Source organism: Hemicordylus capensis, chromosome 4, assembly GCF_027244095.1.
Source record: "Hemicordylus capensis ecotype Gifberg chromosome 4, rHemCap1.1.pri, whole genome shotgun sequence".
NCBI classification, from domain to species: domain Eukaryota; kingdom Metazoa; phylum Chordata; class Lepidosauria; order Squamata; family Cordylidae; genus Hemicordylus; species Hemicordylus capensis.
This window is the reverse complement of record NC_069660.1, coordinates 120,405,418-120,424,900: the sequence shown is the minus strand read 5'-3', so window position 1 is coordinate 120,424,900 and position 19,483 is coordinate 120,405,418. Positions and strand designations below refer to the sequence as shown.

The following is a 19,483-nucleotide window of genomic DNA, read 5'->3' as shown; positions in this document are numbered from 1 at the left end:
GTTCTATGGACACAGCTAGATGTGGCAGGAAACAAGGTTAGGAAGGGAGAGAGGATGGAAGTAGGCTTTAAGCTCTGTCAGCTGCACTGGAGAATTTAAAGACAAAGCAGCTGATGATGAGGAGCTGCGTCTGAGTATGGGAGCCAGGAGTTCTCCAGGAGAGGAGGACTCAGGTGACAAGCTAACCTCCTCCCCTGGCTGTTCCTGAGGCTGACCTTTTTGGGGTGGCTCCAGTCATTCTAGACTTGAAGAATGGCTAGGAGCCCACCTCGTCCCCTGGGAGTCTGACAGAGGATTTGTGTGGGGTGCACGGGAGCTGGAGTGTGGGTAGGTTCTGCCTCAGATGGGTTTTCACAGCAGCCAGGAGGGCATATATAGCACAGCTCATGCTGACCACCTGGTTGCTGTAGCGTGGTGCTGCTTACACAAAGTTGCACATGCCTAATTATGATGGAAGAGGTCTTTGAGCAAAAGGAACCAGTGTGGAATGCGCAGAGGGCAGCAGAAGGACTATCCCTCAGGTTTGCAGTGTTTGGTTCCATGACAGTGACTGGTATGAGAGCACCGGTACTAGAGGGGACTAGTACATGCCCACTGAGGATCACACTCCAGTCCAGGGGCATTTCCAGATGGGGCTTTTAGTTTGCTTCTCCTCCAGAATGGATGGTGTGCATTCACATATCAGCCAGATTTACTCCAAAGTCCCTGCGAGCTCTCAGGGAGCACTTCACATATGATTTCGGTTTTTCATTGTGTGTAGCCCAATTTATATCTGGGCTATAAAAGTTTCATTTTCTGCATCGAGTTTTTTTTTGGGGAAATTCGAACTTGCAGTAAAGCCTTGCAGTAAACCCATGGTAAAGCCTGCTTCCTGAACAGAAGAGCTTTGTTGGGGTAAAAAAAAATCCTCTATTTGCGGAGGCTTTAAAAAAAAAATCTGAGCTTTCTGGTATGCCCCGGAGCTTCTCCCTTGATGTGTGGAGGGGTCATTGCCAGTAATTCGGCTTTTTTCAAAACTCACACTGGTCACCATAGGAACATAGATTTCACATATACAGATGTTGTTGGATGATTCCTGGAAGCGGATGTAACCTGAGCCCTTTGTATATGAGGCTGCATTTTCCTTCATCACAGGGAGAAAGCAATGATTTCTTCTTTAAACTTCCATTAGAGGTGTGCACTGTGCACGGAACCACAGAGCTGCAGTCCGGCACTGGGGTGGGGGTTCCTTTAAGGGTGGGGAGGGTTTACTTACCCCTCTCGCCGCTTTCCCCCCTCCTGTGCAGGTATTTCCATCAGTAATTGGGGCAGCAGGATACCTCCCTGCCGCCCCTTCCCCAGCTTGGCTGCAAAAGGCTTCAAGAAGCCTTTTGCGCATGCACGCGCATGCGACCACACACGCACATGCGTGCGTGGCCACACACACATGTTGCAGAGACATGAAGCGTGTGTGTGACGTGCACATGCACAGCCAAGCAGGGGAAGGGGCAGAAGGGAGGTATCCTGCCGCCCCAATTACTGACGGAAATACCTGCACAGGAGGGGGGAAGCGGGCGGAGGGGTAAGTAAACCTTACCACACCCTTAAAGGAACCCCCACCCCAATCCATCTGAACCCCGAACCGCTCATGTCCGGACCGGTCCGGAGGCCTGTAGAATGGCCTCCGGACCGGTCCGGGCACATCACTAACTTCCATGGCCTCTTAAATGGTCTGGGGTGGGGTGGGGGAACATGAGGTGATGACGGCAGTCACAAAAGCAAGTTCATTATAAAAATCAGCCAAGATTTGGGTTAGATTTGGCAGGTTCGGGTTAAGCGTTCTGTTGTTTGATCCAGCTGCTTGGCAATTTGTCTTGCTGGTCTTCTGTAACCAACTCTCAAACTAACAACAACAAAAAGGTCTCTCACCTCCTCTTCTGGGATGATTGGTTGGAGAAAAATCCCACATCAAGCTGTGGGAATGCACACAGGAAAATATCTGCAGGGACTGAGGAGAGGAGCCGACCCTATGTGAATAGTCCATTTAGCCCCCCAAATTAAACATCTGTGAATCCGCTGCAAAGCAGATTTGCTCTTCAGATACCCCACGGCATGAAGCCATGTCTGAATAACTTCCTGGGTGGTTGATAGAGCGGTTGGAGGTCTCACTGCTTTGCCCTTCGTTAGGTCTTGGAGCTAACTCTCATTCTGGTGGGGTTAGTGGCCAGTTTAAGTGATCCAGCAGAAGGGAAGAGGGATTGAAGCAAGCTCCCTTCTTTTCAGAGAAAATGGCTCTTCTGATTAAGCCATCAGTTTTCCTTCTTAACAAGTTCAATTGATTGCTTAGTTGTTCCCCTCTTGCCCTTGCTGACTGATTGTTCCTGCCCTGTGCGGTTTTCTATTTTCTTCTTCTTTGTATCCTCCCCACTCTAGCTACCCCACCCCCCACCCTTTTCCATTCTATTTCCCAGTGGGACCTCCCTCTTCTCTTTTTGCATTCCTCCCCCACTCTAGCTACAATTTCCCCTTCCATTCTGTTGGGTCCCCCCCCCCCTTTTTTCCTGCATCCTCCCAATCTACCCCTTTCCCCCTCCTCTCACCCAGTGGGGTTTTCTTCTTTGCTTCTTTCATCACCCACCTCCCAGCCACTCCCTTTTTCTTCTTTTGCCCACTAGAGTTTGTTTGTTTGCTTGCTTGCTTCCTCACCTCTTTTCCTCTCTCTTGACTGGCTGGTAATATTTCTGTGTGGAGATTTTGCTGTGTGCTTGCTATAAGAAACACTCAGAGACTTAGGCTTGCCAGTCTGTCCAGCTGCGAGCAGTTGTGCAGGCCAGCCTGCTGTGGAAAAGTGTTTGCCCTGGCGCCGAATGGGGTACTTATGTTCCTAGAAAGTGAGGGGGAAGCCCCAAGGGATTAATACCTGGAATGTACTAAAATGAATGACAAGAATTTGAAAACAGCAAGTGCTTCTTGAAGGTCCACTGGAAATACTGGGAGCCATGGATACCAAGTGACATGCCTGGCCTCTAAAGGAATAAATGCATTGATTTTTAGAATATCCTTTCATAACAATAAGATATGATGATAGCAAAGTAAGAGCCTTTGCTTAACAAAGATTATGACTGGTTTCTCAGAAGAGAAACTGGTTTCTCAGAAACCAGTCATAATCTTTGTTATGCAGTAGTTGCTGTCTCTCTTTTATGCCACACTTGATTTTTATTATTTTATGTACCTTACTTTGCTCTCCTGTCCTTTGCCCTGCCCAGCCCCACCCCCGCCCCTCCAGTGACCAGCAGCTGCCACTGATCTGAAATGAGGCCCGTTTAACATTTCTCTTCAGAGGGCCAAGAAATGTGCTCCGGAACAGTAGAGCTATTCCCAACACTAGATAGGAAGCTAAGATTTGGTGCACAAGTGGTTGAAGGTATCATGACTGCTTGACAAGTTTGAAAATGGGATGTTTGTACATTACCTCATCATGACCGTCCAAAAATATTTAACTGACTTCTGTATCACCTATTAACTTGAAACGTGGGATAGCTCAGGACATTCTGAGCCTTTCCGCATGATTTGTGAGAAATGGCTACAGGGTGAGTGGGGTGGAAGCCTTGAAATGCTTACCTACCTCCCCACAGATGATCCTGGCTACTGGTCTGGGTGCAGAGATTGCATGCCCAGATGTGAAGCTGCCCCCTCGGTTAGGTACCAAGGCTTGTTGCCCCACTACCCCAGAACCCCTTTAATGCACTTAATGCATTGAGTGAGCGGTGCGTTATGGGCATCCCCCAGACACAAATACAATTAGTTTATATAGATTTCCCATCCCCTCTTAATTTTTCATTCAGACTTAGTAGTTAGGACAGGTGAATATCAGTCACAACCATCAGCTGGATTTTACTGGAAGGGAATAAGACACCATTGTGAAATTTATGAATTCGGTCTTCTACAAATGTGATATAAGAAAATCTATTTAATAGTTCTTTATTGTATTCTAGACCTCCTTTTGCAATTTAATTATTTATTTTAGTCCACAACTATATACAGGTGGCCCTTGTTATCCATGGACTCGCAGATCATGGTTTTGTGTATCCATGGTTGGGTTTTAGAGACCCAGTTTCTTTATCCGTGGTTAGAAAAGTAGGTGTAATTTGCCAATCTATGGTTTTGAGTGGCCAGAAATGACTCGGAAATTATTTACAATGTCATTTCCAGCTACCATATTACAACAGCCAGCCATTTTGTGGTTTTTTGTTTTTTTTAAAAGGGTGAATATTCAGCAGCTTTTGGGATTGGGGGAGGGGCATTGTTGGAGAGCTGGAGACCTGAAGAATAAGTTACAGTGTTTTTCTCTTATTTCTGCCTCCCCCGCCTTTTTTGTCCCATTTTTCCTTAGGAACCTAACCCTTGATTTCCATAGGTGTGAAGTATTGTTATTCATGGTTTCTGTATTCACACCTATAGACAGTTTATATAGAAAAATAAAAATAAAGATGGTTTCCTGTCCCCAAAGGGCTTACAACTTAGTTTGGGTTTCTCATCCAATGCACAAAAGGTAAAACAGATCCCTTTGCGTACGTAGGACGTTTGCAAATCCAGGGTATATGGAATTTCCTACATAGAAGAAAGACCCATGTAAGGAATTAGTCATGTATGAAGGTACAATTATTGCTTAATGTTTCTGGCATTCATTACCATTTTGGTTCTGAACATGCTTAGTATCTGGGCCACTCCAAATAGTATCATGATAGCAGAAACAGTTGCTAGCAAGAAATATGGGTGTTCGGTGTGTGTGTGGATAGCATCAAGCCTGCCTAACACTTTTCATAGCATTTACTCCACTCCCAGAACTTCCGATGTCCCACTTTTTGCACGATTTGCACTTTATGTATTGTATATTGTGTGACCAAATGCTGTTCCTTGACTGAGAAATAAAAAAGTTGAATAAAAGGTCAAAGCGGGATGAGCGAAAAACTGTTTTCCATAGAAATCTGTAGTGGGTTTTTGTGTATGTGCTTGTCAGGGCTGTTCCTAGGGGAGTATTCCTAGGGGCTAGGGACAAATCAGCATATGCGGGGCCTCCTTAACATTTCATATGATTACAGAATCATACTGACTGATGACAAACTGTGTAAATAGTGTGAGTGAGTGGATTTTGACATGTCCAACGAGCTTGGATATATAGTGCATTTGTAAGGAAACAAGTTAAAAGCACAACACTTTTAACTCTTGCTTCACAATTCTCACTCAGGCCTTCTGGATTGCAAGCCAACTTAGATTGCAAGCCTAGATAGATAGATAGATAGATAGAGAGAGAGAGAGAGAGAGAGAGATCCGGGTCTCACGATCAGTGAGACCCAGTTTGGTGAGCTGAGCGCGGAGAGCGGGCTAAGCCGATCACAGACGACCACAGCACAAGCCCTGAGCGGCTGGATCAGCCGCCCACACGATTGCCGGCTCCATGATGGGGTCTACTCATGAGTAGCCGCGGCGCGGAGCTGTGCCACGACTACTCATGATTGGGAGGCCGGGTTTACAGAGTGCTTGCTCCACAAACCCGGGCTTGAGGGAGGGCTACAAAAGCAGGCTAGCCGCTTGTAAGCCACCGGGCTCACCTGCGAGCCCGGTGGTTTACACGAGCAGCGAAAATCGGGCTAGGCTCTCCTAGCCTGATTTTCGCTGCTCTTGAGAATAGCCCTATAGTTTTTTTTATTTGATGGTTTACAGTTAGCTTCACTTTCACTAGATGTTAAGTATTCTGTTGATAGAGAGAACTCTTTCTGGCAGCTTTACTGCAATAAAGGGAAATCATTAAAAATCCCATGCTCCTGCAGGGCCCCGCACCTGCCTGCCCTGCAGCCGGCATGCGCTGAGATGCCTCCTCTGTGTTCTGCACGCTGGCAGCATGGGGCTGGCCAGGATCAGGAGCTTGCCTGCTATTATTGAAAGGCTCCCTCACAGACTGTTACAGCACCTCCATTCCAGAGGAACGCCCCTTGTGAAAAACCTCCTAGAATCAAACTTTACTGAATTTGTTCAGAATTCTGAGAAAACATACATTCTGAGAAATTCTGAGAAAACATACATAGGCTCACCCTGCATGGTTGAAAGTCTCCTTTGCTAATCTTCAGCGAGGGGCCCATTTTAATAATTAGTGTTTCTAGTGTGTTCTAGGTATTAAAAGTAGCACAAATTTATAGTATTCAATGTATATCACTATATATCTGGAGCTTGCCTGCTATTGAAAGGCTGTTACAACTCCCTCTCCATCACCTGGTTATCAGTTATTTGGTGCCTCTCTGGGCCTCTCTACCAATGCCAGCTAACCCTAACCCTGTTCTGTACTGCAGCTACTCGTGAGCAGACCCCCCCTCACACATGACATGCTGGGACTTCCCGCCATCCCTGACAGCTCTACCAGCTCCGTGACGGAGCTGGTAATCGTGTGGGTGGCTGATCTGGACACCCAGGGACAGCAGACTGCTCGTGTGCACAGAGAATGGGTCAAGCCTGCTCTCCCCGCACAAGCCCTGCAGGCTCTCCACACCACTCGTGTGGAGTGCCTCAGTATCTCAGAGTGGTGTACATCCCAAAACAGACTTGGTGAAAGCTATTTGGGAAGCACAGGGACCACACAACAGTAATTTACTTTGATCATTTTTATGACTCTGAGAATATTACTCTAAAGTTGTTAGGCAATTTGTCTCAAAAGTTGTTCCATTACATCTTCCTTTAAAAAAGAATGTAGCATTTAACTGAGATCTATCCCGCAATTCTAATTTTCATGCTATCAAATTGGCCATTGCTTGCTCTCACTTCTTTTGACACCAATAGGCACACTGGTGTAACCACTGATACTCCTGAATATGGCTTGGGTGCTTTCTTAGAACAGGGAAGTTACAGTTGCCTTTGTTTCCAGAGTACTTACTGCATCAGAGAAGATGTATTCTGTCATTGAAAAAGAAGCTCTAGCCTTTTTCTGGGCAGTGAGGCACTTCAGGACTTACTTGTGGGGCAGAAAATTCACTTTATGGTCAGACCGTAAACCCCCATCTGCTTTATTTACTACTCAGGGATTAAGTTGAGCAACCCCAAGTATAGCCAGATGGATCACCAGACCTATGGATTTTGATTTCCAGGTGGAATATCTTCCAGGTCTTCAGAATACAGCTGCAGATTGTTTATCTCAGCTTCAACTCCCTGGCCAAGAGGATATCTCAAAAGGAGAGGATGAAGGAGTACTAATTGTGCAAATAGCTTCATCCACTCAAGGTGTGATAATGACTTCTGAATGGAAAGCGGCTCTAGGTTCTGATCAAGTTCTTACTGAACTTAAACCTTACACAACTAATGGCTGGTCATGCTAAAACAAGGTACCTGAACATCTTCAATCATACATGCACATAGCAAGTGTGCTGTCCCTTAATGAGCTGGTGCTGAGGACTGATTGTTTGGTGGTGCCAACCTCCTTACAAGCAAAATGATCAAAATTGCCCATGAAAATCACCTGGGCATGAGCTTGACTAAAGGTGAATCAGAGAAGGTTTTTGGAGGCCAGGTATGGATAAACACATTGGAGATGTAATCAGGCCTGTATAGATTGTGCTGTATGTGACAAATCACAGAAGACTTTAACCATACCACTCCCTTGACTCCAGTAGAGTATCCCAATGGTCCCTGGGGAAATCCTGCTCGGGATATAATGGAACCTTTTGATGACCAGCCCACAAAACACAGATTTGTTATAGTGATAGTGGATTACTATTTCAGGTGGCCAAAAGTTTCATTTGCTGACAACGTTACTACAAACAAGATGATCCAGTTTAAGGATCCCTGGATTCCTAAAGACCTTCTCTCTCAAAAACTGCAGCACTAAACTGGATCATCTTGTTTGTAGTAATGTTGTCAGCAAATGAAACTTCTGGCCACCTGGAATAGTTTACCTCATTTGAAATGGTGCAATACTTGCATAACAATGGGAGAAAACACAAGATTCTTTCTTTGTACCATCCTCGAGGGAATGGCTTAGTGGAAAGAATGAACTAGAAAGTTTACAACTGGCTGCTGTGCAACAACAACCCTGGAAAGAGGCAATCTGTGAAACTTTATTTACTTATCAAACTATTCCTCATTCTACTACAGGAAGATCACCTTTTGAACTGCTGAGAGGATGCAAAGATTACTTACCCAAAGCTTATTTACCCAAATTTATCCAATGGCAGCTACTGATAGGGATTTCCGTGCCATCTCACCCTGAGGATGCAGAGATTCATGATCACATAATGGAGAAGCAACAAAAATATAAATTGTATGTGGATTGGAAATGGGGAGTGAAATGGCAAACTTTTCTGGTGGGGAACTTTGAGTACAGCTGCCCTATAAAATGAGAAAGGGATGTTCCCAATATTCTGAAGCAAAACACTTCAGGCCACTTGATATACAGCCACAGGTACTTTCTCTTGTAAACAAATACATCTTTTCTTTATTATATGTTTATGCATCTTAAACAATGAATGTTTGGACATTTGAGCTCTAAATATAAACAAGAAGGAAGCCATGTATGTGATGCGAGTCAATCCCACACCCTAGCAATATACTGAAGTTATCTGTTTCTTTATTCACAGTTGTAATCTCTTCTAGTTGTTTCACTTTTCAAACATAATACATATAATCTTTGAATATGCACTGTGGTCATAGGTAAAGAATTTCATAGCAACTGTTTTTGTGTTACTGTGTGGGGATTTAGTATAGGGTTAGGCTCCCTATGAGTCTAACCCTATCCTAAATCACCACAGTAACACAAAAAGAGTTGCTATGAACCTTCTTACCTACAACCACAGTGAACGTGCAAAGATTAAATTATTATGGCTATACAAAGGATGGTGTGACTATGACTCCTGAATAGCCTAGATCAGGGTTAGGCAAGACCTTGGCATTCCAGCTGCTGTTGAACTACATCTCCCATCTTTCCCAGGCCAATTGTGGCTGAGGATGATGGGAGTTTTAGTTCAACAACATGTGGAGTGCCAAAGGTTGGCTGCCCCTATTCTAGATACTCCTTAGAGCACAGCACCAACATCATTCCATAATCATAATTAATTTGACTACACCCAATCTAAAAACAGAGGCAGGACATTTGTATAACTTAAAATTAGAGTCAATCATATTTAGGGTGTTCACAGGGTGCTTAATTTACATCCAGATGCCATGATGAACACTCTTATAGAATGGAAGGGTTTTATAATATATTGGTATTAATCAGGATTATCTGACGTGATGCTACTGCAACTGGTAACTCATTACAAATAAAAGAGAATCCAATGCATATATCCTACCTCTTGATTCTACTAGATAAATATACTTTCTCCAGGGAGGACAGATATGCTATCCTTTTCCTATGTGAAGATAAAAGAAAAGTGGGGGATACACCTAAATTAGGCCAACATCTACTAAATAAAAAAGCTTGTGCTTCATGATTGTGAATCTTGCCTTCTTCATCAAAATCAAATATTCCTGACTTTTCATAGCCAAAACTGCCAAACCAGCAAGGTTTAGCTCCAGAGCTTTTGCTTTTTCCGAAGGTGTTGATGGAGGTGCTGATGGCTATGTGAATGGTCCATCTATTCCTTTGAATTAGAATGCCTTCGAATCTGCTGCAAAACTGATTCACTCTTCAGATTCCCCAAGGCATAGAGCCATGTATGAAAAACCTCCTGGGATCTCTTCCTCCTCTCCTGTGTCCAGACAGACTCTGATGCTAGGAACAGAAGGTGTCCCATTGTTTGGTACATTTTTACATTTCTCTTACAAATAGATCAAAATAGAAATGATTGGTTTTTGAAAGTGTGGGACTATGGTTCAATTTCGAAAGTCTCAGCTTATGTACATGGTATGTCTACTGAATCATTCATGTCTGTTTGGAAACCCTTTATAAATTATAATATCCATTATGGTCAAACTTTGTTCCCATTTTCTGGATTTTACTTATAATGTTAGGAACATAGGAAGCTGCTGTATACTGAGTCAGACCATTGGTCTATCTAGCTCAGTATTGTCTACACAGACTGGCAGCGGCTTCTCCAAGGTTGCAGACAGGAGTCTCTCTCAGCCCTATCTTGGAGAAGCCAGGGAGGGAACTTGAAACCTTCTGCTCTTCCCAGAGCGGCTTCACCCCCTGAGGGGAATATCATGCAGTGCTCACACATCAAGTCTCCCATTCATATGCAACCAGGACAGACCCTGCTTAGCTATGGGGACAAGTCATGCTTGCTACCACAAGACCAGCTCTCCTCTCCTCTATGTTCTCAATATGGAACTTACAAGAAGCTGATCAGATCAGATTTTACAACTTTAAGAGTCTGAATTTCTTTGGCTTTATCTTGTTCTAGATATTTTTTCTTTACTGATGTAATTAATTAGAAAAATGAGGTTTTACATTATGAAAATTGATTGTTTTTATATTGTCTTTATGGTGATTCGTCTTGGTCTCCTTTGGTTTACTTCTTAATAAAAATTCTTATTTAAATCAAAACAAAAACAAATAGATCAAAATAGGACAAGCACCTGTATAAAAGTTCCATTTAAATGGAGAACCTTGGCACAACTGGTGTGTGTGTGAGTGTGCACACATGCATCCATGCGTGCGAGTGTGGCCTTGCATTCACAACATGCCTATATCTATATGGTTTTAGCCTACTGCCCTTAAAGAAAATAAGCTTATGAGATCATCCGGCATTCTGTGTGTGTCTGTGTGCCTTTGTGTTGCCCTCTATCAACTTTGTAATAGGGCATGTGCATTTTGTTTTGGATACAAAACGTTTTGTGCACAAAACAGGCCATTTGGGCTGTTTTGTAGCCAAAACAAAACACCCAGTGCTCAAAACAGAAAATTTTGTAGCTGAAACAAAATGTCCCTGTTTCGGATACAAAATGTTTTGTTGTTTCGGCTGTTTTGGAACTCCATTTAGCAGTCGGGAAAAGTCTTTCTCCTTGGGTTTTCATTTTGAGTTTTGACATCTGTTCGAATTTCTGGCCCTTCCAGCCTGCAGATTGGCCAGTGAAAGCATGGGCTGATCTGCTGGCAATTCCCCCCTTTTTCCTTTTAAGGAAATTTGAGGGTAAAATGTACCCTCATTGGCCCGTGGGGCGTGTACATTTACCCTCATTGGCCAGTGGGGCAGTGTGCATTTCATTGTTGTTGTTTCACACTGTTGTGTGTAGAGCAATTGCATTTCCGGGGCGGGGGGGAGGGATGTGGATATGCATGACCTTTGGAAATCTGCCCAGTTCTTTGCAAAGCTCTGCTGTAGTTGATGTGTGATGTTGATGTTATTTGGGGTGGATTTGGGGCAGAAAGGGGGCTTTAGGGGAAGAAGAGTGGGTCAAGTGGTAGTTCCCCAATGGGTGTCTGCTGCCACCCAGATTCCAAAGGAATTTGGAAAAGGACTGATTTTTAAAGAATTTATGAAGTTGACATATCTTTGGGGCAGATTCAGGGCAGAAAGGGGAACTGAGAGGCAAAACAGTGGGTTGGGTGGCAGTGCCCCAAGGGGTGCCTGCCACAACCCAGATTCCAAAGGAATGGGGCAAAGGGCTGATAACTTAGGAATTGTTGAAGTTTACGTGTCTGTAAGGTTTTCCCCCATAGGAAATAATGGAGGTTTCATCAGACCCATAACTCCACCTTGGGGGCACTTGGGTGGCCGGGAGCAAGTGGAGGTGTAATGCACATAGGGTGCCAACCACCCCCATGGGTTGCTAACCCATGGGGTGCTGGGTTCTGTTGTTTCTGAGGTGTTCTGAGTGTAGTCTCAGACTTTTGGCTAAGAAAGCATTCTCTGGTAGCATATGAGATTTTCTACAACAAACCATGAATCCACTCTCATATGCTATCAGAGAATCTACACGCAGAACAACTCAGACACCAGTACCCCATGGGTTAGCAAACCATGGGAGTGGTTGGCACCCTATGTGCTCTACACCACCACTCGCTCTGGGCCACCCTGATGCCCCCCAAATGTAGTTATGGGGCTGCTGAAATCTCCATCATTCCCTATGGGGAAGAACTTTAAAGATGCATAAACTCCATTAAATTATTAAAAATCAGCCCTCTGCCCAATTCCTTTGAAATAATTCTGGCAGCTTCCTTGCCCCCACTGGGTACTACCACCCACCCTACTCTGCTCTGGGCCATCCCTTTCCCCCTGACATGAAGCTATACTTTTGCTGAAACCTCCATTATTCCCTATGGGGAAAACCTTAAGCTTCAAAAATTCACCAAAAACCAGCCCTTTGCCCATTTCCTCTGAAATTTGGGTCGTAGCTTCCACCCATTGGGCACAATCATCTCCACCCACTAGTTTTGCCCCAGGGCCATTTTTTAAAATCCAAAATGTATTGGATGCAGATTTTTCAATTTCAAACAAATAACAAAATTGGGGTATTTCGGAGTGGCTGATTTCGAACAAAGAACAAAATGGGGGTGTTTCGGATTCGGGCCAAAAACAAAACAGAAAAAAAACAAAATGCACAACCCCACTTTTTAATGCCTGGACCAATATGAACCAAATTGGGTTTAGTTATAGGGATACATAGGGACACCTCAGTAGTGTAGTTTGTTATGATGTCATACACCCCCATTCACAACAGCGGACTAATAAACATTTGAGGCGCAAGTGCGCTGACTTGTGAACCACCTAACTGATTTGAATCAAATTGGCTACAGTTGTAGGGACTCATAGGGAAGCCTCAATGGTGTAGTTTTTTTAATGATGTCATCCACCCCGATTCAAGATGGCAGATGTATGAATGTTTGAGACGCAAGTGGCTTAACTTGTGGACTCTCTAATCGATTTAAACCAAATTTGGTACAGTTGTAGTGAATGAGACATAGGGACACAATGTCTCAACAGCAGTTTTTGATGATGTCATCCACCTCCATTTAAGATGGCAAATGCATAAATGTTTGAGGCGCAAGTAGGCTGACTTGTGGACCGTCTAACTGATTTGAACCAAATTTGCTAAGCTGTAGGGATACATAGGAACAATTCAATGGCATAGTTTGCAATGATGTCATCCACCCCGATTCAAGATGGCAGATGCATGAACATTTGAGGTGCAAGAGGGCTAACTTGTGAACTGCCTAACTGATTAGAACCAAATTTGCTATAGTGGTAGAGACATATAGGGACACCTCAATGGTGTAATTTCTAATGATGTAATGTTTGCAATGTTTACATTGTAATGACATAATGTTTAGATATAACGGCTGGTTTTCAGCATGTTATCTGTGGAGGAAGCACACACATGTGCATATGTCTCTATATAATGCCTCTTCCTTGTAATCTGCTCAATTTATGAACTCAATTTGTTTTGGTCTGGTTTTTCTAAATCTCTAGTTTATGCTTTCAACTAATTGTAGCTGATACCTATGGATGCAATTCATCAGAATGTATCATTCAAAACATTAGCCTGTGGGAATAAATATTGATCGGATGTGACCTTTGTTTGTTGTGAACAGAGCTAGCACCCATTCCACCCATGTCTTGCCTCACCTTTTGTGTGCAAGGGCAAAAGAATGGAAGCTTCTGTTTGCAGTTTGTAACAAAGTTTCATTTATGTAACAAAATGAGAGGCTGTGGTTTGTACAAGTTACAGTTTGTTAACAAACCAGGATGTCCTGATTTGATAATCTGGCTTGTTAACAAATTGTGGTTTGTGTGTAAGAGAAGGAAAGGGAGGAAGCTCACAACCCAGAGGGTCATCCCAGATCATTCTCATCTCAACAAACCACCATATTTTTCCACATCATAATTTAAACCATTGTATTAAAACCAATCAACACTTCACTACTTCTTTAATTAGAGCCAATTACACCACAAGAGCCAGCGTGGTGTAGTGGTTAGAGTGCTGGACTAGGACGGGGAGACCCAAGTTCAATCCCCATTCAGCCATGATACTAGCTGGGTGACTGGGCCAGTCACTTCTCTCTCAGCTTAACCTACTTCACAGAGTTGTTGTGAGGAGAAACTTAAGTATGCAGTACACCGCTCTGGGCTCCTTTGAGGAAGAGTGGGATATAAAATGTAAAATACTACTACTACCACTACTACTACTACTACTACTACTACTACTAAAAATTATGCTTGTGCAAGGGAATTTAAAGTAGTGCTTCTTTTTACTGAAATAAAAATCATTAGAGAACTACCCTTATGAAGTGCATTGACACAAACATATACAAGAGAATGACTTGGTTTACATCTCTCTTTCTTACCATTTTCCAAGTAGCCAGGAATATATATGGCATTACTCCACAGTTTAGTGGGGTATCGGCCAATAGTCTTGTATCTCTGAACGTGCACTTTTAAGCTGTACCTTCCATTTCTTGTGAAAGAAAACAGGTATTTGGAATATAGATCATCATTTTTTAGAAAATTGGCACCTGAATGCAAGAGACAGGGAACACAAAAGTTATTCTATGCACCCTTCCTTCCTTCCTACCTTCCTTTGGTGAAAATTATCATGCAAGAATAAATGTATGTGCGACTTACACTTCAGAGTACACTAGAGCTTTAGCAGCCAATGAAAATAGTTTTATAGCTCTGGTCCACAAACAAACAGATTGACTTTTATTAGAGAATGTTTAACACATGGTTTACAAGAGCAGTAGTGAATAGAGTTTCCCGATAAAACACGGCCGCGTACTAACGAATGTGTGGTTGCAAAGCAGAGAGAATACATCACTGTACGCAAGTCCCTACGGGTTTGGGTAGAGTCTGGTTAAAGGAGTTCAGTGAGTGTCCAAAAGGCCCAAGGGAGGGACGAATCCCAGCCTGACCTTGCGTGTGGCCGGCAGGGCCGTGCCAGTCTTCTTCTGCCAATTGCAGCCTCTGGGCGTGGGTCCTTGACGGCGAAGGGTCTTCTCCAGGTCCAGGGGGTCCTCCAGGGGCATTGTCAGCAGGAGTTCCTGGCGTGGTCAGCCGCTGTGCTGGCATGGTTCATTTAGCATGCAGATATGCTATGGATCACGTTCCCGAAGCGGGAGGTTACATACATACGTACATACATACATGCAGGTCAAGACAGCCATAAGAAGATAAGTGTCCATCTGAGATAGTCGCGAGCTGCAAAGCATCGCAAATGTATGTTAAGTCCTCCTTCAGTTCTGCGCGTATGTGGATCTGGACAAGAGTCCAGGATGTCACACCTAATTTTATGTATGTTGTGAATCCACTAGATGTCAGTACAACAAAAGCCATAGGCTCTTTGCATTTGTATTCCAAACAAAAATTTAGATTGGATCTATTCATAGTCACAATAGTAATAGTTCCCTTATAGCTGAGATAATATGTGAAAACTGTATGCCACCATTATAACATCTTATTTGACATAAAATCCAAACCATCTTGCCCTGAAATTGGGCATAGAGGAATCACCACCATCTTTCCCAATTCCATTAGTTCTAACTGGAATAACTGGCTGCTGTTGCCCTTGTTGGTCAGTGTTCCCTTCTGTCCCTCCACTTTCAGTCAGGGTTGCCAGCTCAGTTTGCTTTCTTCTTGAATGTAATAAAATATGTCATTACTGTGTCTAGTGTCATTGAGTTCTACAGATCAGCTGGCAAAATAAATGGTAATGGGTCTGGAATTTGTTCCAGTTGTAGACATGCCATTAATATATTACCTTTCAACTCTGAAAGAAGTTCCTCTTCAATGCTTGGGAGGAATCAACGATTTGATGCAGCTCTCTACAGTTCCTCCAACTGCTGATAACAGTTTTGCCTGAGGTGAGTGCAACTTTTGTCCAACCAGGACAGTTGTCCAGAGATGAAAATGCCTCTAGACTCCAATGCTGGTTATTTAGGGACCTCTGCTAGATGCTGTGAAAATCAAGATCTATTGTGTGATTTGATGGCATATTCTCTTAGCAGCTCCTTTGTAAGTTGCTGTGAATAGTGGCTGACATACTGTGCCTGGTACATCAGCTGAATAATGTTGTATGCATGCAAGCTGTGCAAGTTGAGCAAATAGCGCAAATGCAAATATTGCACAAATGATTGTAAAAAAAAAGAATAATGCAGTATTTTTTTAGACTAATATTTCAATACATGCACTTTCATTTCCACTTCCTCAGATGCAGGGCAAAAGCAAGGGTGGTCCGTCACAGCAGGTATTGACAGCATTCTGTATACATTCAAAGAGACATTTACAATGGTACACATACCAGGTAGCAAAGGAGAAGAATGTCCGACTATGTGTCTCCATAATGTGAATAAAACCTATAATCTCTATTAAAAGAGAGAGAGACACAATCAAATTTTACTATAAATTCTTCTGTTATTTAAAAAATTCCCCATTAACCACTATGGGGGGAAATCCAAGTTTAAATCAGAATTCAGATTGGAATTCTGAATCCAATCCAATATCTGACCTCACCCAAGCCCATAGAATCAGAATCCAACATTGTTGAAGTCAGATAAGGTTGGGTTGTAATCTGAATTTTCTGAACGCTTACAGGCCTAGTGAAATGCTTTTAACTCTTGAAAGTACAATGGAAATGCTACGACGTAGCAGTGAGTGAGGTTTGGTTGTTTTTCTAGTGTGATGCTTTTGCACATGTCTATGAGTCAAATGAAACATGATGGCTTTTCACCCACTGGTTTAAATTTGGTTCTGCCCCATAACATACAAAGTGCAGGTGATGGCCTGATTTTTAGATCAAAAGGGAAAGTTGAATCCTACCAGTATCCATGGTTTACTTCCCTGTAGTCTCTCCTACCAAGTACTGTTCTCCAGCCAAGCTCATTTCTGGCAGTGAAGCTTGGCTGAATTACAATTTTTGATTTTGTATGTTAAAAAAGTCATAATGCTGAATCTTTCCACAGTGCATTTCAGAAATGAAAATGACTTCCAGGAGATGAGTGGTGCTTCTAAGTGCAGCTGCCCTCATAGCACTTTAAATGCATTTTCTTTCACATTTGAAAGCATGAACTACACTGAGGTACCACCTTAGGTAAGCCTCTCACCCTCAACATTCCAACAAACTTTTGTCTCTCTCCCACACATCTGTTAACCCCCCCCCCGACACACACCATTTTTGCTGCCCATGAAAGTGATGGAGAAAATGGGGAACTTTAAACCCAGCCCTATTATGGTCACTCATTCTCACAGTATTCCTAAAGTATTTCCATGGCAGCATAAACATTGCATCTGGATCTTCACCTGTGAAATAACAAGACTGCCAGTTTGAAGTCTATTCTTTTGTGTTTTCCATGATATACTATGACTTGTATAAAAATACAAGGAGGGCACAACATCCCAGAATATTTTTTATTGAAGGTGCTATCGTTGATCTTCATTATTTAGGAATTATACTGAAATGAAACCATTATATGAGGTATATAGATTTTATATTTGGTTACAAGATCAAATGTACATAGAGCGCCAGATATAAAATAATACGACAGTGTCTTGGAAAAATGACCACAAACCACAAGGGACACAAAGGATGTGGGGCACTCTAATAACAATGGTCCTTTGACTCAGCAGTAGGTTTTCAGGGGGCTGCAAGGAAGGGAAAGGGCAGGGGGAAAGGTTTGTGCTTATACTCTTGGCTGAGTGTAATATAGGATACTCTTGAAGAAATCAGCTAATGCCGGAGAAGTCACAAATATATGCCTAATGAAAAAATTGCACATTTTCCAGACGTAAGGTATCTCCCAAGCTGCAGTGAGCACAATTTTTTACTGATTCTTTAAGTCAAAGTTTGTGATGGGCAGAAGCTAGGCATTTGTAAGGTGAGAAGGCCCTGAGGGCAGGCAGCAGGGAAGGCTGCTAAGCTGACCTTCCCAGCAGACAAGGCACCTGTCCTTGCTGGGCGCGCGCATCGCACACCCAGACGATCCTCCGCAGCCCCAGGCAGCGCGGTGGGCCAGGGGCCAGGATGTGTTGCCCCTGGAAATCCCTTGAGTGCACGGTGCATCGTGGCGATCCCCCCAGCACTGGCCGGGAGCCTCGCGGCCTCTCAGCCCTGGTTGCAAGCAGCCGGCACTGGCAGACGATCACAAAAACAGGGCAAAGGCAGCGCTTGCACCCTTAAGCCCTTTGAAGAGGCAGACTCTGAAGGCAGGTTTGCTGCCACAGTGCCACTGGCAGCCACTCACCTCCCGCTGCCTCTCATGCACAGTCATGACTGGGCTTGGCTGCCTTCGCCTGGTTTGGGCTGCTTGTGAGAACAGCCTCTTTATGTAAGTATCTCTGACATACAATTTTTATTCAACATTTCTGCTTTCCCTAAAGATGTGGGGCAGCGGGGTAGGGAAGGACACTTTTTTAAAAAAAAAATGAACGTAAGTAATGTTGCAGAAAACTATGCTAAACTATAACCTAGAATATAGTTTATAATACGAACCTTGTTCATAGTGTCTTCATTACACAAAAATGCATAGCACATTCAAGTGTACAGTATAAGATCCTTACTTCTCAAATATTAAGCATTTATTAGGATTACATTCCAGTTACAGGCCTTCTGTTTCTTCGCTTATGCACAACACAAATTGTTATACTTATAATGGCACAAATAAGAATTACAGAAGCACATACTATGATCACAATTGTGGTAACAGTATTTATGACAGGATGGTCTTCATTACTAGGATCAGTAGTAGAGGTGGTGCCAATCTTCTCCGTACTGTGGGGAACTATAGCAGAGGTGGTGGTGACACCCATACTAGATGACACCCTAGTACTAGAGGGAGGAGCAGCAGAGGTACTAGGTGATACCCTAGTACTAGAGGGAGGAGCAGCAGAGGTACTAGGTGACACCCTAGTACTAGAGGGAGGAGCAGCAGAGGTACTAGGTGGGGGAGGACTAGGAGGCAATGGAGGAACTAGCAAAGCTGCTCTTGCTATGTTAGATACTTCTCCAACATTGTTGCTGTCATCAATGGCACGAATTGCAAAGTAGATTATGGTGCCATTCTCTCTGGTAAAGTTTTCAGGCTTGAATTGAAGGGATTGTCTGACCCCAGCAACAGCGGGGGTCAGACCAGAAGTGTTCACAGAAATAGCACTCTGAAAGGTAGCATCTCTTAATTCCAAGGGATTTTCACTCATTTTTATTTCATATTTTTCAGCTGCAAAAGAAGAGTAAGCAGCAAAACATCTGCATTAGAATATATATGTTCACTCGTGGAAAAATACAAACAGTAAGAAAAATTATATTGCTTTGCTGCCCTATCAGTGGATCAAGAACTTCCATCTCTTATGGATGCCTCTCCACATTGACAGGAAGTAACATCTATCATGGGATCCTTCCATGATCCAGAGAATTCTGGGGAATGTTCTAGGGCATGCTCTCAGCAGGGGTGTGCGGAACCAGTTTGAATCAAACCTGGTTTGATTTGAACCAGCCCAGTTCACCTAGTTGGAACTTGAACTGGGCAGGCCCCTCCAAAAGAGAGGGCTGGTCCAAGTTTGAACTGAACTGTGCCTGGTTCGGATTGAACTGG

The 19,483-nt window shown here is 43.4% G+C and overlaps 1 protein-coding gene across 1 annotated transcript in view; it reads right to left on the bottom strand.

Annotated features, from left to right (window-relative positions):
• Positions 1 to 18,479: 18,479 nt before the first annotated feature.
• LOC128323156 (calcium-activated chloride channel regulator 1-like) overlaps positions 18,480 to 19,483 on the bottom strand; it is a 38,152-nt gene continuing 37,148 nt past the window's right edge. The window contains exon 14 of the mRNA XM_053245876.1: positions 18,480 to 19,108. Coding sequence (XP_053101851.1) covers positions 18,480 to 19,108 — 629 coding nt within the window. The remainder of the gene's footprint in view (positions 19,109 to 19,483) is intronic.